Source organism: Pseudomassariella vexata, assembly GCF_002105095.1.
Source record: "Pseudomassariella vexata strain CBS 129021 chromosome Unknown BCR38scaffold_10, whole genome shotgun sequence".
Taxonomy (NCBI): domain Eukaryota; kingdom Fungi; phylum Ascomycota; class Sordariomycetes; order Amphisphaeriales; family Pseudomassariaceae; genus Pseudomassariella; species Pseudomassariella vexata.
Genome location: NW_024467965.1, coordinates 2,119,134 through 2,143,892, shown reverse-complemented (window position 1 = coordinate 2,143,892; position 24,759 = coordinate 2,119,134). Strand labels below are relative to the sequence as shown.

Sequence of the window (24,759 nt, the reverse complement as noted above, 5' to 3'; positions counted from 1 at the left end):
ATCCCCGAGATAATCTAGCCGTTGGTCTGCAATCCGACGTCAATCCTGATCCCAGCGCGTCGCAAAGGATAACGAAACCATTGCGATATCCGCTCTGAATCAGTAACTGGCTTGAGACAAATATGTCAAATGGCTCAAGCGACGCTTGGTGGTTAAACATGCAATAATCAATCTTGCACCTCTTTTTGGGCCATTTCGCAATGGTGGAAAGTCACATAGCTCCCTTCGCAACTATCAAAATAGTTCGCATCATGGTCTCGCCATCAGAGGGTTGGATACATGCCAGAGCGATTCAGGAGGTGGCAGTAACATGATCGGCTTGCCATTTGTAAACCCCTTGTTAGGCTTCTGACCGTATGTAAGGTTAAAAAAGAGCCGTTCTCGCTCGCATCGAGCGGTACATACAGTGTACCATACGGCGGTTCTTTTGTAGGGGTCCTGCGTAGCGTATCTCGAACGCAGCCAGTCAGCTCCAGGCCGACGCCATGGAATTAACACAAGATCACCATAAACATACGTTTATTTAGACAATCTGTCCTTTTCCCCCTCGCAACTAGGCGCTCTACAAGCACAAAATTGGAGACAACTAGGACCTGATCACCTTCCTTTATTGCCGGCACTTCTGATAAATGGTTCCAACGGAAAGACGGAGGCCTCAGGCGTCACACCCTCGTAAAGCTGATCCCATCGATACTTTAACACTTCCGGGGTCTGCCATGCATTCTCTGGATCTCGCAGCCAGAAGCGCATGAGATGACGTCTACCAAACTCTGTTAATGTTGTCCAACTAAAGATACCGAATGAGGTAGATACTTACTGATGTTCCTCGGTGTCGGTAAATCCGTCCCTGGCATGAAAGAGGGCGAGGTTGTTGACGTATTGGATGTCGCCCTTCTGGAAATTGGTATTCAGAGAGAACTTGTCACCGAGAAAGTGCAGAGTATCCAAAGCTTCGGCCTGAGCCTCGGTGATAGGAGGGATGTTATGACTGCGAGGAAGAGCTCCAAATCCGACGAAGTATCGACGACCATATTGCAAGGCCACTCGGTGCGGTGTGGACTCCGTGGCGGGGAAGTTGTAGAGCAGCGGCCTTTCCGTCCATTGCTTGTCTGCCTTTTCGAAGCTGTATAAATGAGTCAATGGCATGGATCAAGCAAAGTGGCATGATAGCCGATGAGGAGACTCACTTCTCCATATCCCAAGGTTGAGACAAGGTATGGATCAGATCAGGCCGGGTCCGCGCAATCTCATTATATACCCTCCACGTGCTCGCCAGCCTACTAGCACCACCGGAACTAGCCGTCTCAAGGGCGAAAAGTGAGACGATGTCTCCCGAGTCTGTGTGGAAGACCTGCTTGTCCGTCGTATAAGCGGGACTTCCGATGATTTTATTGAGTTTCGTCGCGGTCAAATTCTTGATATGGGTCAAAACAACATCGGCGGGCTTTCCATCGAACTTATGGTCCTGTCGGCCGCGCTGAGGAGCAATGTGCGCGGAAAGGCCGGCGTAAATAATGATGTTGTCTTCGCGTGAGTGCTCATCGACGCGCAAGCCCCGGATTACAAAGAAGCCATGGCCATTGTGCAGCTCGTCAGACAGACGGCGTAACTGCGAGTGAAGCTTGGGGAGTGGGAATGTCTCGGGCGTAATGTGGCCAAAAGAAATTCCAAGAGCTGCAAAGGCATTAGTCTCACCCAGATGACAATCCCGCGCTTCAAAGGGGGCATACCCTTGAAATGCTCTACGGCGCGGTCAATTTCGGCCAACTGGTCGTCACTGAGGACATAGGTCCAATCATAAGTCTCAGCGATGGTCTGGCCTTCCCAAACCATATTTCCGGTTAACTGCTCCGGAAAGCCATCCGGAACGCTGGTGGGCAAGTTACCGGCTGCCAAGCGCCGAGCGGCACGGGCTTGCCACTTGTCATAGTCCGGGGCATACTCAATATCAGGCTGGCCGGGCGGCGCCGGAGCTTTCGGGGTGACAAAAGTTACGGTCTGGGTCGTCGACATGGTTGGATTTGTATACTCGATTGGCCTCGCTTATATCTTCAATACCCGGGTTTTGGGGACGTTTTTATGATGGTTGTGCCGTCTCTCGTTGAGGGGCAAGTGACATCGCTGAGTGATGAGCAATTCTGGTTGTCGATTGCGTCATCCGTGAGACCCATCATGTTCATCCTCTACCCAATCAATCCAAGACGATCATATCGTGTTACGCCAGAAATACGTCGCATAAATGCAGTACGAAATCAAAGATATATTTGCTAGTTGGTTGATATCTGATTTATCGGATTCCCATGCCGCACTCCATGCTCTGGTCTGTGGATAGTCAAGAGCTGGTGTCCGCAACGAGACCTATCAGTACCCCCACTGTCTATTCCTACTCCAATCAGCTGTTCTCACCTCGCAATCCTCAAAGTTTTCTGGGCTGCCAAATGGGCACGCCATATGATTATAGATGACGCCTTAATGACTGTTCGGGCTCAAGTGGAGTTGTTCATGGGACGGTACGGGCTGAATCCGGGTCCTCCGTCCACCAGAAGAGGTTCCGAACAAGGAGTTAGTATATCTTTACTCATATGGCCGTCATCATATTCAAACCCCTAATTGTTGTATACCTCATCGTATGGCTCGCTGTCAGTAATGTTTGGCCTTCAGGTTCTCCCCTTACCACGAAATGCTTCATTGTATGTCTAGAATGGTCTCTACATATAATTCCAAGAATTTGTCACTGTAAGGATAACTAGGTGTTCCGCAACCGGTGCCACCCACGCGGTAGTTCAAGCGGCAGAGACAATGATCCACACACAACTTGATGTACAATCGGTTGCTACAGCATGGACTCCGCCAGTTCGCGTTGCACCAAAATTTTGGTCTCTTGGCACCTTGGCATGAATACAAATAGTACCCGGTTCGACTATTCTCAACGTCCGTGAAGATGCATATCGTGTGGTAACGCTTCCAGCCAAAGATTCCCACCTCCAGCAGAAGCGGGCAATATTATATCCTGGAACCTTTCTTTGGTGTAGCAATTATATCCAAGTGCCAGCGTTATCCTCAATCACTCAGAAATGGGGTCATCTATTGATGCCATCCAAGTGGTCACGCAATCTGACTCAAAATCCCCACGCGAATCATCGTCAGGCAAGGCCGACGAAAGCCCACATGGGGAAATCGCCATTCAGGAAGTCCCCAAAACTTCGTGGAAGTCTTACATATGGGATACCTTCGACAAATCGCCTGAAGAGCGAAGGTTTCTTTTCAAGTTGGACGCCGTGCTCATGACCTTGGCATCTCTTGGGTATTTCATCAAATACCTTGACCAGGCAAGCCACTTGCCACAAAGCTCTGGTGCATAGAGAGACAGCCTCCTAACCCGTACTTCAACCATAGGTCAACGTCAACAATGCCTTCGTATCCGGAATGAAAGAAGACCTCAATTTGTATGGCAACGAACTCAACTACATGCAAACTTGCTGGACTGTCGGCTACGTGCTGGGCGAAATACCAAGGTAGAATATCTGTGTACCATGCGATGGGAAGCTTGTCCGGCTAATCTACTTACAGTAACATCTTGCTGACTCGGATCCGACCGAGCATCTGGATCCCCACATGCGAAGTAAGTCATCAATGTTCCTGACAAGAAGACATTATACTGACACACAAACCCAGGTCCTGTGGTCCGTTCTCACCATTCTACTGACGCAGTGCAAAACCCCCACTCAGCTGTACGTCTTACGCTTCATCATCGGCCTAGCCGAAAGCAGCTTCTACCCCGGAATGCAATACATCGTTGGCTCTTGGTACAGGAAAGACGAATTGGCGAAACGATCATGTCTTTTTCACGCCATGGGCAACGTCGGGTCCATGGTATCTGGTTACCTCATGGCCGGTGCCCACAACCTGGATGGCGTGCAAGGCTATCAAGGGTGGCAGTGGCTGTTCATTACTAACACCATCGTTTCGCTCCCAATAGCCATATCTGGCTTCTTTTTCCTGCCAGACGTGCCCGAAATCACTAAGGCGTGGTACTTTACCCCTGAAGAAATTGCGCTCTCAAAGAAGCGGATGGAGCTTGAAGGGCGCGCCAACCGTGCGCCTTACACCAAGGCGAAACTACGGCGCATTTTCTCCAGCTGGCATATCTATATGCTCGTCTTGCTATACATCCTATTCAACAATGGCAATGGTGGGAACACGCAGCCGGCCTTCCCGCTTTGGCTTAAGAGCGAAGGATACAGTGTCAAGGAAATCAACCTCTACCCGACAATTACCGAGGTCATTAGCGTTATCACGACACTGATCTACGCCTGGACATCCGACAGCCTGTTCCGCGGTGCTCGCTGGCCAGCCATCGTGTTTTCTGGTGTGGTTAAGATCGTGGCCTATGTCAGTCTCACCATCTGGGAAATTCCCGTAGCATGGAAGTGGACATGCTTCTTTCTCTGCGGCTTTGGGAGCGGTATCAGTGGTCTATCGTTTGCCTGGGCACACGAACTTTGCAGTGATGATAATGAGGAGAGAGCACTGGTTGTGGGGGCTATGAACGAGGCTGCTTATATCGTTCAAGCATGGTTGCCGTTGTTGATTTGGCAACAGGTCGAAGCGCCAAGATATCCAAAGGGTTACTCAACGTCCATCGCACTGGCGGTTTTGTTGATTGGGGTTGCTATGATAATTCGGTTTCTGCATCATCGGGAGATCAGGTTCAAGGCTCCGGCAAAGGTTGCACAGGTCTAATATTCTGTACGTCAGTAGCGAGGGTAAGCGTCTTTCTCCGGTGTCCGATCATATTTTTCGGGTAATGGAAATATGGTTGCTAAAAAAATGAATGACGCATTTCTTCTACACGGATCTCTGTAGCGATTCCCGATATGGATGACCATCATAACATATAGCGAAATCATTATCATTGCACACCCCTCGGTGTTTGTATAGGAACTGACTAACAGGACCAAAGGAGGTTGGATCCAGTTCGAATAGTTGCACAACGTGGCCTTGGTAACGTTATACCAATACCCCGTCCCTGTTCTTAGAGGAGAAATCGAAGTAGGTTGTGGAACCTTCTCCAATTATGAAGTATTTAGGATATATGACATCTGCTTCCGCTTCCTTGCTAGACACAATGTAATATAGCGGTGGAAAGGAGAAACCATGGGTTGAGAAATACACTCGCATATACTCTTTTTCGGTATTTCTCCTGTGTCCCCTGTGGAATTGTGATCTGTCCAAATAACATAGAGGTTAGGGAGAGAGCAAGGCACTTGTATTTCAATCCTAAAATACGGGACGATCAGAAGATGGAGGCGGCGTTTCCTATTATTTGGTCTTAAGTCATTCAACTTAGTTAGGGATGGGTAAGAGGGCATTTTTATAGTGTCTCGCTTATTTCGGTCGGTTACTGTCATAGCTTCGTGAGTCCGTCTGCAGTAACCACGAACAGCGTCTCGTCAAGGCGAGTCGAATGTTGGAGTACCTAGAAGGGGTGTTGTAATGTCTGCTTACCTGATGTCCTGCAGCGATCAGAGTTTAAGATCGATCAAGTCTGTTGGTTTGGGTAAACTGACAGCCGCAACGATGCCCAACATGACCATGCATCAAATTGTGCAACCCAGGACATATTATTTGGGTTGGTTTATTCCAGTAGCGGGAATGCAGGAAGGCATCTGGAGGATTGCAACAACCAAAACGGCCAATTTTGTAGAGGTATGAAGCATAGATTCAGTGAAGTGCCATCATATCAATAAGTATGGATCGTTATATGACCGGTTATGTCGCGTGGTTCATTGCTAAGGCTCCTTACCACGAAATGGTTTACGATCTAGCTAGCTTACGCATTGTAGACAACTGCGGACGCAAAATGAAGGTTACGGCTATGTGCGCAAATTATATCTTCGTTGTGGTCAATTCCAGGCAGTCTAGACGACAAGGATTCCGTGGAAGCGGTCAAGTTCGCTCCTAGGCGTCAGTCTGGGTTGAAATGAAGCAGACCAGCATTTCAAGGCTGATCGATGCTGGTAGCTGAAACGCCTGGTGGCTTTATAAATTCTTTGCAACTATTGCGTTGACCATAATAGCTCTAGCTTCCATCTCTCGTGGCACTTTCAGTTGGACACAATCTGGACCCTGCGAGAAAGCGGGTTGGATTTCAGCTGTACCCAAAAAGAGGCGTCTAGTAGAAGTTGTCTCTCGAAGCGACTTCTACTACAATTGATGGAAGGTGGCCATCAGGGCCTTAAGTACAGAGCGATAAGCGATCTTGCTCCGTATTCGAGAGATGTTGACTCAAGGTAGACTTTTGTCAATGAAGGTCTAACCTTACTGGAATTCCAGCATGCCAGGGGTTATATCAGTATTAAGGTTGTTGGCGAGCCGGAGGTCCGACAAACCGCCTCCGTGCCATTCAAGCCGAAGGTTCCGCAGTCAGGTTTACCAAGCTTCAACGAGTGTATTTGACATTATGAGATGAAAAACTGGGTCTCTTAAGTTTCTATATTCTAGCTCTCTTTTTCTGGCTTCGTCATGTACAAGTGATAATCATAGTTTAAGCGATTCAGTCGCATGATACCGAGCTACCTAATATGCAAAGGCAGCACGAGATCAGATGAACAAATTCTTCACCACTTCCGATGACTGCTGGAAATGTGCCAAACTGCACGCCACGACGTAGACACATGTTGAAGAATCAAAAAGTAAGTCCGTGATATCGTGTTTGTGTATATTCGCCATCCGGGCTAACGATGTCGTAAGTTGGCTTGGCCGCTTGGCCTACCTTGGCGTTCCCGGGGGGTTGGGGCGCCTGCAATGATTTACTGGCCTGGCTTTCTGATATGGGGCTCGTCAAGCCCGTCTTGGCTGTAACTTCACACGATTTGCCAAGACAATGGAGGGAGCTAGGTCCATCTCAGATACTTTTCCCGCGGCGGGAGGCGGTTAGGCCCTCAACCTGTCGGCGGCTGAACACAAGCTGGGACTTGATACCGAAAGAATGGCTTGGGGCCTGTACAAAGATGTTCTGTACCCTGTGATATATAGCATGGGGACCCATCTTCAGATGAACTTGGAAAGCTGCATCACTACTCTATAAGTCGTGCCAAATAAGCATCGTCGGGTTTAGACTGCGCAAATACGACACCCAGCATGTCGTCGCAGAACAAAGTCGGTCGAAGTCTAGCCAAGGCCGTCGGTATTGACGTTGACTACCGTCATCGCAATGAACCGCATGAGTTCTTCCAGTCGGCAGCAGGGTCAGTCAAGTCGGTTGACCAATACTTCGAATCGGAGCCAACAGTACAGGAATGGTTTCAGGATCATGGACCTACTCGCGCGGGGACTGCTCGTTACGTTCGGTCTCTGTTTCCCTTTTGGAACTGGATCTTCCACTATAACCTGACATGGCTTCTTGGAGACGTCATTGCTGGTGAGTGGCAACAGAAAAGGAAGTAAATTGAGCAATCAGCTGACATGGATACACAGGTGTCACGGTTGGCTTCGTCGTTATCCCTCAGGGAATGGCTTATGCCATTCTCGCCAAACTTCCCCCAGAGTATGGCCTGTACACCTCTTTCGTCGGGTTTCTGCTGTACTGGACCTTCGCAACGTCCAAGGACATCACCATCGGAACCGTAGCCGTCATGTCCACACTAGTTGGCAACATTGTCGGGAGGTTGACTAACGAACACCCTGAATTCGCACCCGAGATGATCGCGAGGGCACTGTCCGTGATCTCGGGGGCGTTGTTGCTCTTCATCGGCCTGACAAGACTGGGCTGGATCGTCGAGTTCATTCCCCTGGTGGGCATCACCTCATTCATGACGGGCGCGGCCATCAACATCGCCGCCGGTCAGGTGCCCGCATTGCTCGGTATCTCCGGACTGAACACGCGCGAGTCGACGTACAGGGTCATCATCAACACGCTCAAGCACCTGCCCAATGCCAAGATCGATGCCGCGATGGGTCTCACGGCTCTGTTTCTCTTGTACTTCATTCGCTGGTTCTGCGAATTCATGTCCCGGAGGCAGCCGAATAGAAAGAAGATGTGGTTCTTCATCGCAACCCTGCGAATGGCCTTTGTCATCTTGCTCTATATCCTGATTAGCTGGCTTGTGAACCGCAATGCCAACTGGGACACCAAGAAGACGCGATTCAAGGTGCTTGGCCCCGTGCCCAGCGGGTTCCAGGTCCATGGCGCGCCCACCATCACGCCGGAGCTGTTGTCCGCACTTGCCCCTGATTTACCAGCAACTATCATTGTTTTGATCATCGAGCACATTTCCATCTCCAAATCCTTTGGACGCATCAACAACTACGTGATCAACCCCTCTCAGGAGCTAGTTGCAGTCGGGTTCACCAACATCCTCGGCCCCTTTTTGGGTGCCTACCCTGCCACGGGCTCTTTCTCACGAACGGCCATCAAGTCCAAAGCCGGTGTGCGGACTCCTCTTGCGGGCATATTCACGGCCATCATCGTCCTCCTCGCCCTCTACGCCTTGACGTCTGTTTTCTTTTATATCCCCAGCGCCAGTCTGGCTGGGCTCATCATCCATGCCGTGGGCGATCTGATCACCGCCCCCCATGTGGTCTATCAGTTCTGGCAGGTCAGCCCCGTAGAGGTCATCGTCTTCTTTGGCGGCGTTCTCATCACTGTCTTTACCGACATCGAGACGGGCATCTACTTCACCGTTTGCGCCTCGGCCGCGTTATTACTGTTCCGCCTGGCCAAAGCAAATGGGAGCTTCCTCGGACGGGTGCATGTTTACCGTGTGAACAAGGACACGTCCCGCAGCGATCATTTGTCGGCTGGTGGCGTGGAAAAGGAGCAAAGGGAGTCCTTCATCCCATACGACCACTCAGATGGGTCAAATCCGAATGTCAATGTGCAGACGCCCTACCCAGGAGTATTCATATATCGCTTCGACGAAGGTTTCAACTACACCAACTCCGGCCGTTTGATGGACGACCTGACAGCCTATATCCAAGCCCAAACTCGACCCACAATTTTGGAGCGTTATGAGAAAATAGGAGTAAGTCCAAATATGCTATCCAAGCACGTCAACTTCGAAATATTAGCATGCTGACACAAGTTTTCGAACTACAGGACCGCCCCTGGAACAATCCAGGTCCGCGTCGGGGCGCACCCCCCAACCCCGGAGACTCCCGCCCCTTCCTCCACGCCATCATCCTTGACTGCGCCTCAGTCAATAATGTCGACGTGACGTCGATTCAGGCCCTAGTTGACACACGCAACCAGCTCGACACCCACGCGAAGCCGGACCCCGTTGAGTGGCACTTCGCCAACGTCAACAACCGCTGGACGCGCCGCGCCTTTGCCGCCGCCGGGTTCGGGTTCCCAGCCTCGAAGGCTGTGGACCAATACTACCAGGGCAGGTGGAAGCCCATCTTCAGCGTGGCGGCGGTAGATGCGGCAAGTGCTGAGGAGGAGAAGTTTAGGAGGCCATTGGTCACGCTTGAAGATGTGGAAACAGGGAAGTTCAACGATAGGATTTCGTCGACTGAGCCGCATGGGGAGGCTAGAGTGCAGGGAAGCGAATTCCCGAAGAAAGTGGTGGCTGTGCAGGGGATGAATAGGCCGTTTTTCCATATTGATGTTGCGGCGGCCGTGGAGAGCGCTGTGGCTAATGCAGAGGCTAAGGCGGAGGCTAAGGGGGGTTCTAGTGAGTTTGGGAAGAGTGGGTACTGTGCTAATGAATGAGCAGTGCTTAACCAGACATACATATACTTGATGATAATCTGATAAATATTTTTACATGTAAATCCGGTGCCAGAAAACAAAATTATATCCTCCAGCGGTGCTTTTACTTGCTTGAGCGATCCCATCTGAGCAACAGCTGGGAAACTTGAGATTTTTCGGCCCAGGACATCCTGATGTAGCCTATTATCATCTTTTGTGGGAACAGAATGGACGGTACTCTTGCTATATAATTACTGATGATGAACGATCTAGGCTTACTCAACACACAGGTCTCGCACAGACGATTGACAGAAGCTGAATGACAACTCCTAATATCCGGACGATTGATCAATGCTAGGCGACAGTAGCACGACAGGAAGTCCAGCCGACCACTTGCCTGTATATGACAAGTTAGGTTTTCTCTGTGATAAATAATGTGAAGTCAGCTTGGCAAAGATGGGCTGATTCTAGTTATAGCATCCTCAACGGCAAGGCTTCTGTTGTCTTCTGTCGCCATTGCTTCGAAGTTTGTAGATCTTGGCTAGCTTATCAACAGAGAGTTCAATTTCATTTTCTCAAGTTGACAGCGACTATGTGAATAAGAGGAATGACAACACTGAGGTTGGCAAAGCAAGAAAGATTACCAGTTAGGGGCCATTTGAGAAGCAACTAAGGTCGAAATACATTGAACAGCCTCTTGTGGCAAAATTTCGGGGTTCACCGACCTGGCTAAACACAACATCATGCACGGGAATTTGTATAATACAGGGTCATTGTCAAAACTAGATCACGTCTCATCATCCTGGTGCTAACCATGACGCCAAATTTGGCACGTGGCATTCCCTTTTCCTTTTCTTTGTTGTCTTTCTCCCTTACATCGATGTTTGCTTGACTTCGGTCAACTCTTCACTCCCTGCCTGTCTGAAAGATGTTTCTTTTTCTTTTGGAGATCTCTTCTTTGCCTTGGTATACCGGATACCTTAAGACAGAAGTTAGCAAAATAGTTTCTTGGAGTATGCAAAATGACAGGCCAGGTTTTCGAGCCACTCGCCTGTTGGCCCTGTTTATTTGAGCCCGAGATATTGTAGTGCTATTTTAATTTACTATTGCCGGTAGTCTCAGCGAGGTTCCTAGGAGTCTGGTTCGACCGCAAACTGACGTGGCACGCCCATGTTGAGCGTGTTAAAACAAAAATGGCAACTCAAAAGCTAGCCCTGACAAAGCTAGTCAATATGTCGTGAGGCTGCGATCTTATACGGGCGAGGCTGTTATATACGGTGGTTATCCGTAGCGCGATCGCCTTCGGGGCGACTGCGTGGCATACTATAAGTGAGGAACCGGCAGGGCCAGCTAAGAGCCTGATGGGGATACAGAACGAGTGCCTCCGAGTAGTCTGTGGCGCCCACAAAGCGACGCCGCTTCGCCACCTGGAAGCAGAAGCAGCAATCCCGCCACTAGACCTCTATCTTAGTGCCCGGGCTGCTAAGTTTGAAGAACGGCTACGGCTTAGCGGGAAGAGAAATCTGCTTCGCAGCGCGAGCGCTAAACCGTCACATATACTCCGGCAGGATAGGCCGGCGAAGAGGAAGCAGGCGTCGCAGCTACTCCGACCGGCAGGGTACACTATGGAGAAGGAGGCCCGGGGCTCCGAGTGGATGAGTGAGGAAAAGGAGGTCCCGGCTGCCCTCCTTGGCCACTGGAGGAAGAGATGGCTCACCGGAGCAGAGCATCACGATCGCCAGCAACGCGCTATCGCTGAGGAACCGGAGGGCCCTTCGATGCAGATACCGAAAGGGGGCAAGTATTTCGGCCTGAACCGACTGGAGGCGTCTACGCTGTGCCAGATCAGGACGGAAAAAATAGGACTAGCAGCCTTCTTATTCAAGACAGGGGCTTTTGGCGTGTACTCGCCGCTATGCCGCTGTGGCGACGCCCCTGAGACGTCAGAGCACGTAATCCTCTTTTGCGGGCTGTTGGAAGGACCGAGAGAACGATTACGGGCCGCTATCGCACCACGGCCACTATACTCTCGCAGAGACCTCGCAACGGCAACAGGAGAACCAGTAGTTAGTGGGACTATTGTAAGGTGGCTGCTAGGGACGGGTCGGACAGCTTCAAGGCCCAGATAGCATCGATCTTCTCAGGGGGGACTTTGTTGGTAGGTTGAGAACCAACGTAGTATGGTAGTGGACGCAACGCAGTCGCCAATAGGGCGAACCGACGACGCAGCGTATGTATTTAGTCCAGCCATTAGGGCACGGTTTGACATACGGGAGTACTGGTAGAGGTACCGGGGGCTTCGAGCCTACGGCGTATTTAATAATAATAATTTACTATTGGATTGATGCTGCCAAATATGTTGCTTGATACTTTCTATTTCTGATTCACGGCATATTTGAGTTCGCACGGTTTCGACGGATTAACTTCATTGATTCATTTACCTCGTGGGATTGTTTTTTTCTTCTAGCTAATTTCACGCCCTAGTATATCTTTCTTTCCTGTCTCTCTCATACTATCTCTCATGCTACAGGTTTCCTAGAAGAAGATAACACCTGAGACGTTACTCGTTCCTTTGAATTACATTCCGCTTTTGTTATCGTTCATTACACAATATTTGCTCCACTTTCTCATGAGTGGGCTTAAGTCATGATACATACCACCCTATCAACAAATTGTGCCTAAGCAGACTTGTAGTCATCCTCAACGGAAATTCCAAGGTATCCAGGGTGGAAATACGTGGCGGTCATGATGTCTGGAAACTTGGAATGGCCGTGGCGAGTAAAATGTAAGTCATATTCGTTATATAGCATTACTAGCGAAGCAATATGGTAGTTCAGTGACTCTGTCTTGGTCGATCGTGCTATTCCATGCGCCCTCTCGCTACGACAAGCCTTTTCAAGGTCTATCTAACGTTTTTGTCTATAATGTCCTTTCTTATAATTTTGTTGTTCCTGGTAATGTCTATGTGATCGGAAAATTAAAGCGTCACAGTGTGGATCCAAATCAGAGGATCTGATTGGCTACATCATTGCTCTTAAGCAACATTTCGTAGCTTCGGAAATAGCTGAGCTTTCTAGAAAAAAGACCATCAAAAGAGATCTGAACCACACAACTGACTTGGCACGAAATCAATCCTGATATTCGTGACTTGAGTCCTGTGAGGTCAGATCGACCAGGATACACAACAGGTTGTATATAAGGAGGTCCGTTGAATAACTAGGGTACTCCAAGGTATAATAATATTCACAAAGTCAGTCGAGGAGCTGTTCACCGATGACTCATGCCAGGTTTCTTATCTCAATCCGAATTAATCAATGAATATTACATGACTGCGATTAATTGACAACTATTTGTCCATATTTCTAAAAGGTCCAGTCATTTTGAGCCATATGTGGACACTCGAGGTTATACTACAACAGGGTTCCGAAATTGGGAATTCTTGAAAATACCACACTACTTGTAGATCATAGAGGAATTTAGAGAAATATAGAAGAGCAAGTATAGGTGAGAGTAAAAGTGTTTAATTAGACTAGCCGAAAGCGACATACCTGACTTTGCCCGAATTACTTAGCGATGAGATAACATGTAAACATGATCTACTTAACACTACCCTTGTTTTACAGTATAATAATACAGTATAATAAAGGAATTCTCCTGAAAATAGAAGATAATTACCAGAAAATACACACTAATACAATATATAACAAGAATAATTTCTTACTCATTACTAAACGAACCTAACCTGTAGATACCTGACAGCAATCCACATATATCCGCCATATACTCGTATCCTCTAACAGGCCCAAGTGTCCTAAAGCTGCACCTCAACAACCTGGCCGTAGTACACAACCCAATTCACCGTACCACCTCGGGTAGTGACATAGGCCGTCTTTCCATCCTCAGTCAGAGTAACCGACGTGGGCCCAACCAAAGCCGAGCTATTCGCTCCACCCGCAACGATAGTCTGCTCCCCATCTAGCAACGCAACCTTGACTAGCTCACTGCTTGACTGGGCCACATAGGCATTCCCCGAGGCCGCATCCAGCACGAAATCATCCCAATCGTATCCCGCGGAAATAGCGTCAGCGTTCACCTCAGCAATAACCTCAATGTCACCAATTTTGTCCCCCATATCACTAATAGGCACTCGTGCGAAGATATTGCGCGCCGTGTTAGTGAAATACGCATACGACCCGTTGACTTTCAATCCGTTGACACCAAGCGGGAGCGTCGCATTAGCCGGGACAGTGAGCAACTCGTCGGAGAAAGCCACCTCTGATGTGCCAGCCGTAGTGTCAACCCGGAAGATACAGCCCTCGACAGCGTCACCAACCAGGACTATGTGCGGGTTGGCGGGCAGGGAAGCCATGCCGTTCAGAAGGGAAGCGTCGGGGACGGTGGCGACGATGGCGATGGTGGCGTTGGCGTTTCCGGCAAAGTCGACGGTGTAGATGGTCTCGTTATCGTAGTGGTAGCTGCCGCGGATACCACCTGCGACGGCATACTTGTCGGTGCCGATGGAGGCGATGCCTGTGATGGCGGTGGCACCAGGGAGGGCGGCGATGAGCTCGGCCTCGGGGTAGGCCAACGACGGGTCGAGCGTGTAGAGGCGGCCGTTGTCGAAGGTGGTCAGGAGGAGGTGGCCGTTAGGGCGGAAGATGCTGTTCTCAATATTCACTGATGTGGAAAAAGTGAACAGCTGCTCGGTCGATGCCGCCAACACGGAGCTCGTGGCCATGGTGGCCAGGTAGGCCAGTGTCATCTTAGTGGAATACATGGCTGTGTTGGGTATTGGGATAGCTACAACAACGAGGGGAGACTGGAGAGACACGAGTTCCAGGTCCCACTGCAGCTTCAAGCGTCGGACGTCATAACTGGCGAAGGTAACCAGCTTTTATACAATACAATAGCACCAATGGACTTGGATTTGGGCTTGTGGCTCCAAACTGGGGACGGAGATGAATGAGGAGCTACGCATATGCAAAGCCTGGAGTTGCATAGCAAAACGAGGAAATGAGGTCGATCTATTGGAGTCCAATGCAACATGATTGCGCACTCTTCCTTCTGTTCCTGGCCAAATCCACTTAACATACCCCACGGCCCAATTGAACATACGGTCCAATCAAGCACTTTCCCGCATTTCCGTGCAACCTAGGTTTCGTCCCTTATTTTCTACCTTTGACTGTAGCACGTAATTAGGGAAAAGCAATATGAAATTAGCGCTTTAAGCGCTTTAAAATAATTCTAAACTAAGCGTACGATCCGTAGTGCGGATCTACAATATCCCCTATATAACCTGACGTTACCGATACCGTAGCGGTACTTTACGATGGGATATACGGTTACTAAAGTAAAAGCGTACTTATTCCGAAGCAGAGGTAATCGTACGATAAATAATCAACCTAAATTCACAATTGTTATTCCCTCCTCGGATAAATAGCATTGAAGATATATGTAACGAGGATACCACACGTCTCACGATAGTAGTCAGGTAGTGCAAAGAGCGGCTATGATGCGCTAGGGTTATGGGTGCGTATATTGCAAGACTGATTCTTAAGGAATCTAAGTTAGGTGGGAGCGCCTCGAGATGTTCTCTTTGACTAACCTAGGTGGTTCCGGGGTTCTACCGGATCGGGGGCGAAACCCCCCCGACTCAGTTTGTCAGCTGAGACCGGCCCGCCATGATGGCTCTTATAACTTTAACGAGACTAGGTTCCTTATTAGTTAAATCTTATCCAAAATAATTATAATTACCTCTATTTAAGGTAGAAGACCTAGAGTAGTATAATAAGGGAATTAGGAATATGTCATAGTTATCTAGGGCGTCGAATCGTACAGCTACAGTATCCCCCTGTATTGTTACTGTTACGAACCGTTGGTGTCACGACCTGGGTTGCATCGCATTGGTATAGACCTCGATTAGGTGCTATCGACCAAGATTCTACTCTAAGGAGCGAAGGAAAGAAGATGACAACTTAGGTTTGAGGGAGCGCGACTAAGTCATCCACGCTTGGCGGGGCTCCTACAAGGGTTATGATTGGCTTCCCATCTGACACTGCCACGGCAGGTGTTCCAGCTGTAAGTCACCTGGTTGTAGTGAGTCTGCGAGGGTTGACCTTCACAGTTGGCACTGAACCAACATTACAGGCCCGTCGGCAGGCCAGGTGGATACAGACACTAGGATCACGAAGGAAAGGACCGACAGGTCACGTGACCTACAGGGGTGGATATGTTGGACAACCAACATATCCAAGTGGGGATCAGTGAAGGAGAGATGGGTATATAAGGGACAAGACTCCCAGACATTTCATAGATAGACAGTCTCTAATTCAGTGATCAATCTAAGCATCAATCTAACCCATTGGTGAGGCAAACTGCCTTAACGACTATATTCCCGATTACCCTACTTGAATACTTCAGTTACCCAAAGCACTCTACTCCATACGTCAAACCCCGATATTATTGCTTGAGGACTCCGCAGCAGGACTTACTTACTAGCACAAACCCTTACAGACTCTTTAGTGGTTTACGCAGCTAGACTATTAGAGGTTTCGTTACACGTATATAATCTTTATTAGGAAAACTTTCTCTCTTCCTAGTACGAAAACAGCCTACTATTAAAGGATTAGGTTATCGCGGTTATGAAAAATAGCTAGACTATAAATAAAAGAGGCGAGGACTAGATTCGATATTTTAATTAGTATATTTGTAGTTTTAGAAGTAGGTTAATAGTGTAACGAGGCAGAGGCACATAGGTACGAATCAAGGTTGGATATCAGTGCATCTCTATTGTTGAATACTAAACTAGGGAAGAAAGAGAAGGAAAGGGTTACAAGTATGTCTGGCCGTTCTCCTATTATAAGGGGAACGCGCTCGTCCAGATCAGGGCAGGCCATGTCAGGATGTCCCTGCTTATCGTCCATGTGTCAATCGTCACAAATAGGCAGTTATAAGATAAATCGCGCTAGAGCCGTAGTCGTACGAGGAGGCTTAAGACGCGCTAGCAACGCTATAGGACTTACGGAGAGCCCGGTTATAATACTGACGATGGGCAGTAAATGCCCGCAGGTTCAGGGTGTGATGATGATGGCAATGGATAACAATATCCTTAACAATGTCACAAATTATAGGTAGGATGGCCTGGAAGGTTGAGATCGGACCACCCTGGATAGGCAGGCGAAATCATGGCGATCCGATGGCGTTTCAGGAAAACCTTCTGGGCCCCTCAAATAGTGCTCGAGGCACCACGGAAAGTGGAGGGGCAAGTTCCGTTCTTTGTATCTAATTACTACTGGCGTTGGGAATTGACGATTGTGCCTGGCCTCCCCTTACACAGTATCTGCTGTTACAAACAAGACCTTACTATCCGGGAGGTGGAAATAATAATATTAAAAATAATAATATTAAATACGCCGTAGGTGTTAACCCTCGGTACCTCTACAAGTACTCCCTTAAGGGGCTATAGATGATATAGCGGGCCCTTAAGCCGCGTCGGGCGGTTATACAGGTAAACTTGTAGCCAAACGACTACTAAACCTCCTGTCCCTCCCTAAGTCTGTGCTACAACCCCTGCCTGAACTACCGATAAGCGTGGTAATGTGGCACTTAAATTCGTCCTCAGGGGTGGGATGCTGCTGATGTGCAGAAGATGCTCGACTATTTTTTTGTCGCGACAAGTCGTAGTATCTGCTAATTGGGGTTCTCGTCGAGCGTATACATCTCAACCATACGCTCAAGTGGATAGACCGTAACGTGGTCTAGACGCTCGCAAGAATCGCGGCGAGGGGGCGTGCTGCGCGCCTTCTATCGTGAGGGTCCGATAAGGGGTCGGATTAACGATTCGAATTCTGGACCGGCTGTCGAGTTATATTCCGCCGACGTAGTGCTTGACGGTCGACTGGCTAGGATGCTCGTAATCCTAAACTGCACCAATCTCCCTATTATCGCTAGGTAGGCGAAGTCAACAAGGTGGGCAGCGCGCCGTAAGGGTTGACTAAACCCCCTTGTGTGTCAGCTGCGGGATTCGAACCCGCGACTCGTCACCAACCCAAGTGGGCGAGGCTCAAATCGGGACTTATCTACCAGCGAAGTGACCAACTACACCAGCCGACAGGTGGAAATAATAACAAAATCGCGAGCCTTCTTGCTTCGATCAGAATAATAAGAACACCTCAACAGGCCCTAGAATTGTATCACCTCAGCAGGTGAACGATGGAACAATGGCCTCAACAGACACAAGCTGATCTATTGGAACAATAAAATTACCTCAACGGGTACGGAACAAGGGCCTCAACAGGCACGAGGAACAGAATAAGACTTCAACAGGTCATTAGAACAACTGGTGCCTCAACAGGCGAAAAGAGTCAGTTAACTACAGACTTGGCCGCTTGATCTTTCCGTCAAGAGAGTGACTACCTACACAGGTCCTTAAATACCGTAAACACGCTTACATAATTCATCTGAAAGCCGAAAACAATACCCAAAAACCCTGTCCCTAAGTCAATATTGTACGAGGTCTTAAGAAGTGTTCAATTAGACTGTGGGGTCCATTACACGCAAACTTCTATCTGCTTCCATTCGCCAGTCCGAATTCCTTCTTCACGCCCCTTGCTTAGTGCGCACCGGAGCCCCCACCATACATATTTCACAGCACACACTGCCTAATCAATTGAAGTACTCCGTAAATGGTCCATAGGAACAAGAGACGAGACCTATCTCCGATCTCCGCACTATATAAATCCCACAAACATCGAGCTATTTCTCCGAGCTGAATAGCCAACTGAGAGCCAACTGGGAGCCAACTAGGTTGGCTAGAGACATTAGGTTTTGTGGGCAACACAAGCAAGAGAGTTGTATTGGTGACGATGATGGAATTTACTTCCAAAGGCCGCAGTCACGGAAGGGCTATCTATGGGCAATTGGCCTAAGCGCTACACCCAGCACACAGGCGGCTTGCCTGGGGCACGCAACAGATTCCATACGCTAATGGAAAGATGTAGTAATACTGGTGTCAACATGGACTTATTATAACTGAAAAACAAGTCATCTCCGATTTTCCTATAGAGCGTACTAGAAGTTCTACCTAACTTCGTACTTGAGTTTTAAGTAGGCTTGCTATATGAGATATACAGGCTTTCTAGCACTACAACATCGGAAGTGTACTAGAAAAGAAATAATTCGTAACATGTTGCCTATCGAATGTGTGGGTAACCCTTACTTACGTGGCATCACATACGATTGATCCCTATACTGAACCCAATTCTACTGGGATTTAGCCTTCTTCTACCACAATTAGCTGACTATAGCACATTAGAAGGCTAATGATCAACGATCAAGCATTTTAAGTTGATCGCAGCCCCTCCGTTGCTCGACCGAGATCGACCGTACTAGGGCAGGTGCGCTACGTTTTGACCTGACGAATACTCCTGGGCGGAATCAGCAGGCCTTCATGTGAGCGATCGTCATGTATTGAATCCAAGAGGCATGGGTTTCAAGTCTCCACACATGGTCATGCACTTCAACAATTACCATGTATTTTGATTCATCCATATTGATTATAAAAAGACTGATGAGCGGCTCTGTACGCTCACCGCTACCGTCCGGCATGTCACCCAACTCACAGACGAGCAACAATGCATCTAGCCAATCAGCCGATCTATCACTCAGGCAACTTCATTCTCTTCACCGCGATGCGATCGGACTGGGAGCTTGATGAGCAGTTGACGCCCACTACTGCCCACAACATCATTAACAAATAAATTATGCAATCAGCTGGACAAGTTGCTGGCCATTGGTAGCTTGAACCGCGACACAACTTCCTACGTCAACAGGCCTCTGAAACTGCCCCTAGACGTCAAGTCGAAACAATTGAAGACCGGACTAGGTACCTCTAGTCTCCGCTCCGAGCCATCTTCTGGACGCAGATCCTGGTGATCAATATTGCTCAATGACACGATAAAACTAATACTTTTGGACGGACATACCTCGAGACTTCATGGTGGATTCTCTATGGGATTCCAATATGCTAGTAACTATATGACCAGCCGCTGTCATTCAGCATCACCAGGGTGGCAATGTTTCGTCACTGTTAATTCAGACCTCTCATTGGCAGTCATGCCTTACGACTTGCACCCAATGTGTGTATGGTGACACAAGGTTCCTACTCAACTTCATAGACGTACAAATGCCGGAATGAGATATTAAGGAGATTATAGGCGATGATTGTAGTGACTGGTATCAATCAGTATGCAAACTAACCCCCTGCTTATTCTACAGTGAAGCTTGGGGATAGTCGTTGAGGTCAATGTTGCAGATCTGTATCGTGCTTTGGAATCTCCGTTACCTTTACCTCGTCGACCAATCATGAAGTACTATCGGACTGTCAAAAGTCAAAGGAACCCGATTGGTCTCATTGGGATCATGAAGGTCTATTGTTGCCATCTGACCAGGACTAGAGTAAAGCCAGTGGTTTCAGCTTATACAACCGCCAGTGTAACAGCCGTAGATATATTCCACACGCTATTACAAAGCAGCCTTAGTCGGTACTACCCAAGGGCAACTCGGGTGGCCCAGAAAGACCATGGTCAAGAGTTGCACTCATACGCGTCCATCACATGACTTGTCAAAACAGTTGAAATCTCAGAACCTGGGGAGACTTGTTCTCGACAGTGGGACTTGACTGACATGCCTAAACATGAGATGGCCGTATATGGCGGTCACAAGAGAATATCCAAGGCCCAGCTGGAGCTATCTTGTACGTGGGGTGTTCATTTATCATAGCCGTCGCGGCATGCATTATAATATTAACCTTCTACACGATGTTCAGGTCTATGTATGCCGCCTTAACTTCATGCCGCCGTTGTTCTTCTGCTGCTGCGCCTCATCGGTCGTCTCGTCCGTCTTCTTCTGGTTCTTTTGCTGCGCCTTCTCGTTCTTTTGCTTTTTCTGAAGCTCGAGATAGGCCGTCCATTTCTCCAGCTCCGTCGTCATCTTGGCCAGCTCTTGCTCCTCGGTCTTGCGCGCCGCCAGCTCCTGCGCCTGCTTGGCCTGGATCCATTTGCCGTACTTTTCGTCCTGGCGGTCGAGGTCACCATCCTGGATGATGCCGTAGATGGGCTCGGCGGGGCGCAGGAAGCCCTTGGCGTCGGCCTCGATGATGGCTTGCAGCAGGATACGTCCCATCATCTCGTAGCCGGCCGAGGTGGGGTGCATCTTGTCGCGCGACAGGTTGGCATCCTGGATGCCGTCAACGCCGGCCATCTCGGCCAGCACAACGGGCTTGCCCTCCTTTTCAAAGATCTTGTGTAGTCTGCGCAGCTGCGTGTTGACAACATGGACCCGTTCCGATGCGTTCCATCTCGCCGTCTCGGTGGTGGGCAGCAGGGTGCCCATGACGACGGTGGACCGCGGCGATGCGCTCAACAGGTATTCGATGAAGGTGTAGTAGCGCTTGAAAAAGTTGGGAATGTCGAAGTCTTGGAAGCAGTCGTTGGACCCGACGTTAACGAGGTACAGGTTCGGCTTGGTCTTGGGCACGATTTGCTCGGCGTGGCGATGCATCTGGCCGGTGCGGGCGCCCGGGTAGGCCTCAATGTCGTTGTCGGTCATGTTCCCCACGCGCTGTGTTCCCACAAAGTTGACGGGGTTGCCGATGGACACGAGGTGCTCGCGGACCGGCCGTCGGAAGCCATTGTTGTCGAAACTCTCGTCGCCACGCGTCGTTGATGCACCGATGGCCATGATGCGCAGCGGGATGCCGTTCGCCAGAGGCAGTTCATAGCCTGGGCGCTTGTAGCCGGGACCCGTGTGGATGATGCCGGGGACGCCGCTAAAGACGTTGGTGTTGGTGCCATTGAGGATGGTGCCGTTGCTCGCTGAGATGTGACCGAAGCCTCCAGCCGTCTGCGACCACGCGTTCATGTCATCCGTCTCGGTCAACGAAAGAGCTGCGACGCGGGGCGGGTTAGTGAGTTGTGCTGGCCATAGCTGCCGGTCGATGGGTTGCGGGTGCGCATCTCGCGAAAACGGGCGGATAGAAGCGTCTTACCAATTAATATTAAAAACACTATAGAGACACCAAAGAGAAGACGCCGCTTCGCGACCAGGGCCGACACGTAGGGAGTCGAGGACAACTGGTCAAAGTACTTCTCCATCGTCACCGACGCGATCGTACAAAAACAAGTTGGAAAATGCGAAATGTGAAGGAGCGTAATGAAGGAAACGTTGCACACCAAGGAGGGACGGAGGAGCTGCGGTCGATCAGGAAAAAAGAAAATCGCAAGACGACAAAGCGATTCGATACTTTTGTACTTAGGTAGTGCAGTAGTACCTTTATCAGAAGAAAACCGAGCCCCCTTTATCTGTAGTGGCAGACGGACAGCAGACAGGCATTGAGAGGCATGTCAGCCATCGGTGTGGACGGGGACGGGGCATAAGGCGAGCTGATTTAAACCGACTCTGCATCGTCAGGCCGCTACGGCCAGCTTTCAGTGGTGGACAGTGGGCTTTTTCAGGGGTGGTGCTGTGCCAAGACGGCGCAAAACACCACGATTACCCCAATGCCAAGACTTAGCAGGTCTCCGCGCAGTGGCACGAACGGAAGAAACGGCACGAACGGCAATCTTCTTTTTGGTCTTGGCAGCTGCTGGTTGGCCACTCCTTCAATTCCTGGATCCTGATCCTGCGTACTTATAATAATAGAGTTGATGACCGGTCTCGTAATGAGATGACTGGTGATGGCATTCGTCTGGAGTCGTCTCGGATGGTTTTGACATTGGCAGGTGGGTGAAGGGAGGTCTAGACGGGGCCACCCGACGTTAGAAACAAGCCGCCGGGGCAGGCTGGGCTTATTGATGGAAAACTTACTTCAGTCTACTACGGTATCAGGCCAAAGTTTTCACCCCCTTGACAAGTACCGGTGGACCACTGCCAAGGTAACGCTATACTGATTCTTACCGATTCTTACCTAGCCTATTCATATTAACGAAACGGTACTTCCACCTCTGATTCCAACTTGCTGTTAACGCGTCCTAATTATCGCGTATGTAGCAACTACAATAGGGACTAAACACCTTACAGAAGCAGATCGCTAACGAATTCGAACCCTCCATTTCGACGGTGGTAAATCGAAAGCCGAAATTCAAACTACTACAACGTTTTCTTTTAATCTGATTAAGACAGCTGTTAAGGTCGCTTCAAGCCAGGTAGCTAAGAGTTGGCTCGTGCTTAGGTGGAGCACGGTACAAACACACAATTGAAAACTTACCCATGATACCATAGTACTTTAGACTTGATCGCTCCAGCTGCGACAAAATGTGTGTGATGTCGGAGGGACGTGTGGCGGGGCGCCCGCGAGGAGCTTTAAGAAGGGGCTTGGCGAGTTGTCGGGAGGCTTTGGGTACCTCGCGGCCAGAAAATATTCTACGCCCGGAAAGAGGCCTCGTATTTTCTGTGCAGAGCTCCAGAGCTATAGAGCGCGCCGATCCGTTGGAGGACCTTCCAATTAAAGACTGTCGATCGAAAAGTTATTCGCATCTTGTCGGGGTCTGAAGACGAACGTGATTGGAGTTGTTTAGAGTTCAAGATCAACGGCTCGTTTTGCCAATTTCCACTCAAGCTATCGCGGCATCGTGATGACCGGGGGGGTGGGGGTGGTGGGGGCAGGGAAGGGGAGATGCGGGTCTACAATTTGAACTTGCTTTCGAATGCATTGCAGTAGTACGCACGAGCACGACTGCAGTACTCAGTCAGCGACGAGACGGGATGATCATGGCAAAGGATGAAAGCTGAGCATCCGATCTAGTCGCCCCAAGATTACAGTCCAAAATGCCAAGATGAGTTACCACGCAGTTTGGTATCACGGTTGTTGAGCAATTGGTATGGAAACAATTGCCAGCTCCTTGCTCGGATCATACGCCGGAGCGTCTCACTGCAGAACGCGTGTTGGGATGATCCCACGATCGCTTGAATATCGTGCAAGGAGCAACCCATCAGCGATGGTAGAATGGCAGAACTTCGAGACGCCAATCGATCAAGTCGCTCGCAGTTCAACGCTAAACTCTCGCGAGTCAACGAGGGTATCGGCAGTAAATAATCGGATGAGGTTGTGTCGACCAGCGACCAATCAAGGCATCCACGAAAGTCAGAGAGCCACCAACCCAGTCAAAGTGTCACATGCAAGCCACGTCACAGAGCTATCTGTCATTTAATTTAGGAGACACGCTGCCTCCAAGGAAAGCGGCTAGAAGATCAGATAAGTATCTCGAGGCTACGTGCGGGTGGTGTCAGAACCCAAAAGGCAAGCGTGTTTCTAGAACAACGACACACCACAGCACTCCAAAAATGGCAGTCTCTTCTAGATTCTAGATGCGACTCATATTTGGGAGGGCCGGGTTATCAGAAAACCTGGGTAGAATTTAAGCATATCGCGCTGTTGCAATGTTTCAAAGGTTTCCACAAAACAGTCTTTGGTTGCGCACCCCTGAATCCCCCACACTCACACTCGACGGCGACTGTCAACTCTTGTACCGACGAGTCGGCAAGTATGATGGAGGTTTGATGAGCATTTTTCTTGTCATGATGAAACAAATGCTACAACGAGCTCGACGGCAAACGATATATGTCCTTCCCCGACACCTCTTGCTTCCAGTCCAGACTGGCCTTAGTCGTGGGTTTGGCCATGGTGCCGTTTCTTTCCTACGTAGAACGTACGGGATAAGCGAGGATCTGGTATCACCGAGTGTAACACAGCGTTGCGACATGAGAATAAGTGCAAGGGCAACGACGGGTTCGTCGGCATGCCGGAAACCCCACATACAAGACTACATTGTCTAACATGTGTTACACAAGCCTTCAAGATTCCGGGTAGTAAGAGTTTATTCATGTTAAGGTTTTGAGACTTCGATTTGAGTTGTGGTCGAGAAGCCAAGTTACTAGAGCTATGTCTATTCTTCTACATTCCTCGATGTACGAATTCAGTAACTCGATCTACGTTCATTTCATTTCGTTGACGTTCAAACCCTTTTTTGATGCCACATTCTTTGTAGACGATGGAGAATGGGGTGATC

General features: G+C 49.3%; 5 protein-coding genes and 1 non-coding gene across 6 annotated transcripts; 2 read left to right on the top strand and 4 right to left on the bottom strand.

The window, feature by feature from the left end:
• Nucleotides 1-339: 339 nt before the first annotated feature.
• On the bottom strand, nt 340-2,063 carry BCR38DRAFT_39526 (TfdA family taurine catabolism dioxygenase TauD). The gene is made up of 5 exons (XM_040857628.1): nt 1,731-2,063; nt 1,188-1,674; nt 818-1,123; nt 518-760; nt 340-438 (listed from the first exon to the last, which is right to left on the bottom strand). The coding sequence occupies exons 1-4, from the start codon at nt 2,011-2,013 to the stop codon at nt 598-600; spliced, it is 1,239 nt and encodes a 412-aa protein (XP_040713865.1). The 5' UTR covers nt 2,014-2,063; the 3' UTR covers nt 340-438; nt 518-597.
• Nucleotides 2,064-3,074: 1,011 nt separating this feature from the next.
• Nucleotides 3,075-4,775, top strand: BCR38DRAFT_526093 (major facilitator superfamily transporter; the record flags this gene model as incomplete). The annotated part of the gene is made up of 4 exons (XM_040865342.1): nt 3,075-3,278; nt 3,397-3,515; nt 3,571-3,622; nt 3,676-4,775. The coding sequence occupies 4 exons, from the start codon at nt 3,075-3,077 to the stop codon at nt 4,741-4,743; spliced, it is 1,443 nt and encodes a 480-aa protein (XP_040713864.1). The 3' UTR covers nt 4,744-4,775.
• Nucleotides 4,776-7,143: 2,368 nt separating this feature from the next.
• Nucleotides 7,144-10,013, top strand: BCR38DRAFT_459555 (sulfate permease 2; the record flags this gene model as incomplete). The annotated part of the gene is made up of 4 exons (XM_040862304.1): nt 7,144-7,423; nt 7,480-9,026; nt 9,101-9,677; nt 9,985-10,013. The coding sequence occupies 4 exons, from the start codon at nt 7,144-7,146 to the stop codon at nt 10,011-10,013; spliced, it is 2,433 nt and encodes an 810-aa protein (XP_040713863.1).
• Nucleotides 10,014-13,505: 3,492 nt separating this feature from the next.
• Nucleotides 13,506-14,456, bottom strand: BCR38DRAFT_348056 (uncharacterized protein; the record flags this gene model as incomplete). The annotated part of the gene is made up of 1 exon (XM_040856397.1): nt 13,506-14,456. One exon carries the CDS (start codon nt 14,454-14,456, stop codon nt 13,506-13,508), a length of 951 nt encoding a protein of 316 aa, XP_040713862.1.
• Nucleotides 14,457-17,702: 3,246 nt separating this feature from the next.
• BCR38DRAFT_t238 lies at nt 17,703-17,805 on the bottom strand. The gene has a single exon. It is a non-coding gene; the product is annotated as a tRNA-Thr (tRNA).
• A 2,716-nt stretch (nt 17,806-20,521) lies between these two features.
• Nucleotides 20,522-21,846, bottom strand: BCR38DRAFT_487519 (SGNH hydrolase-type esterase domain-containing protein; the record flags this gene model as incomplete). Its single annotated transcript, XM_040864168.1, has 2 exons — nt 20,522-21,639; nt 21,741-21,846. The coding sequence occupies 2 exons, from the start codon at nt 21,844-21,846 to the stop codon at nt 20,522-20,524; spliced, it is 1,224 nt and encodes a 407-aa protein (XP_040713861.1).
• Nucleotides 21,847-24,759: the final 2,913 nt, after the last annotated feature.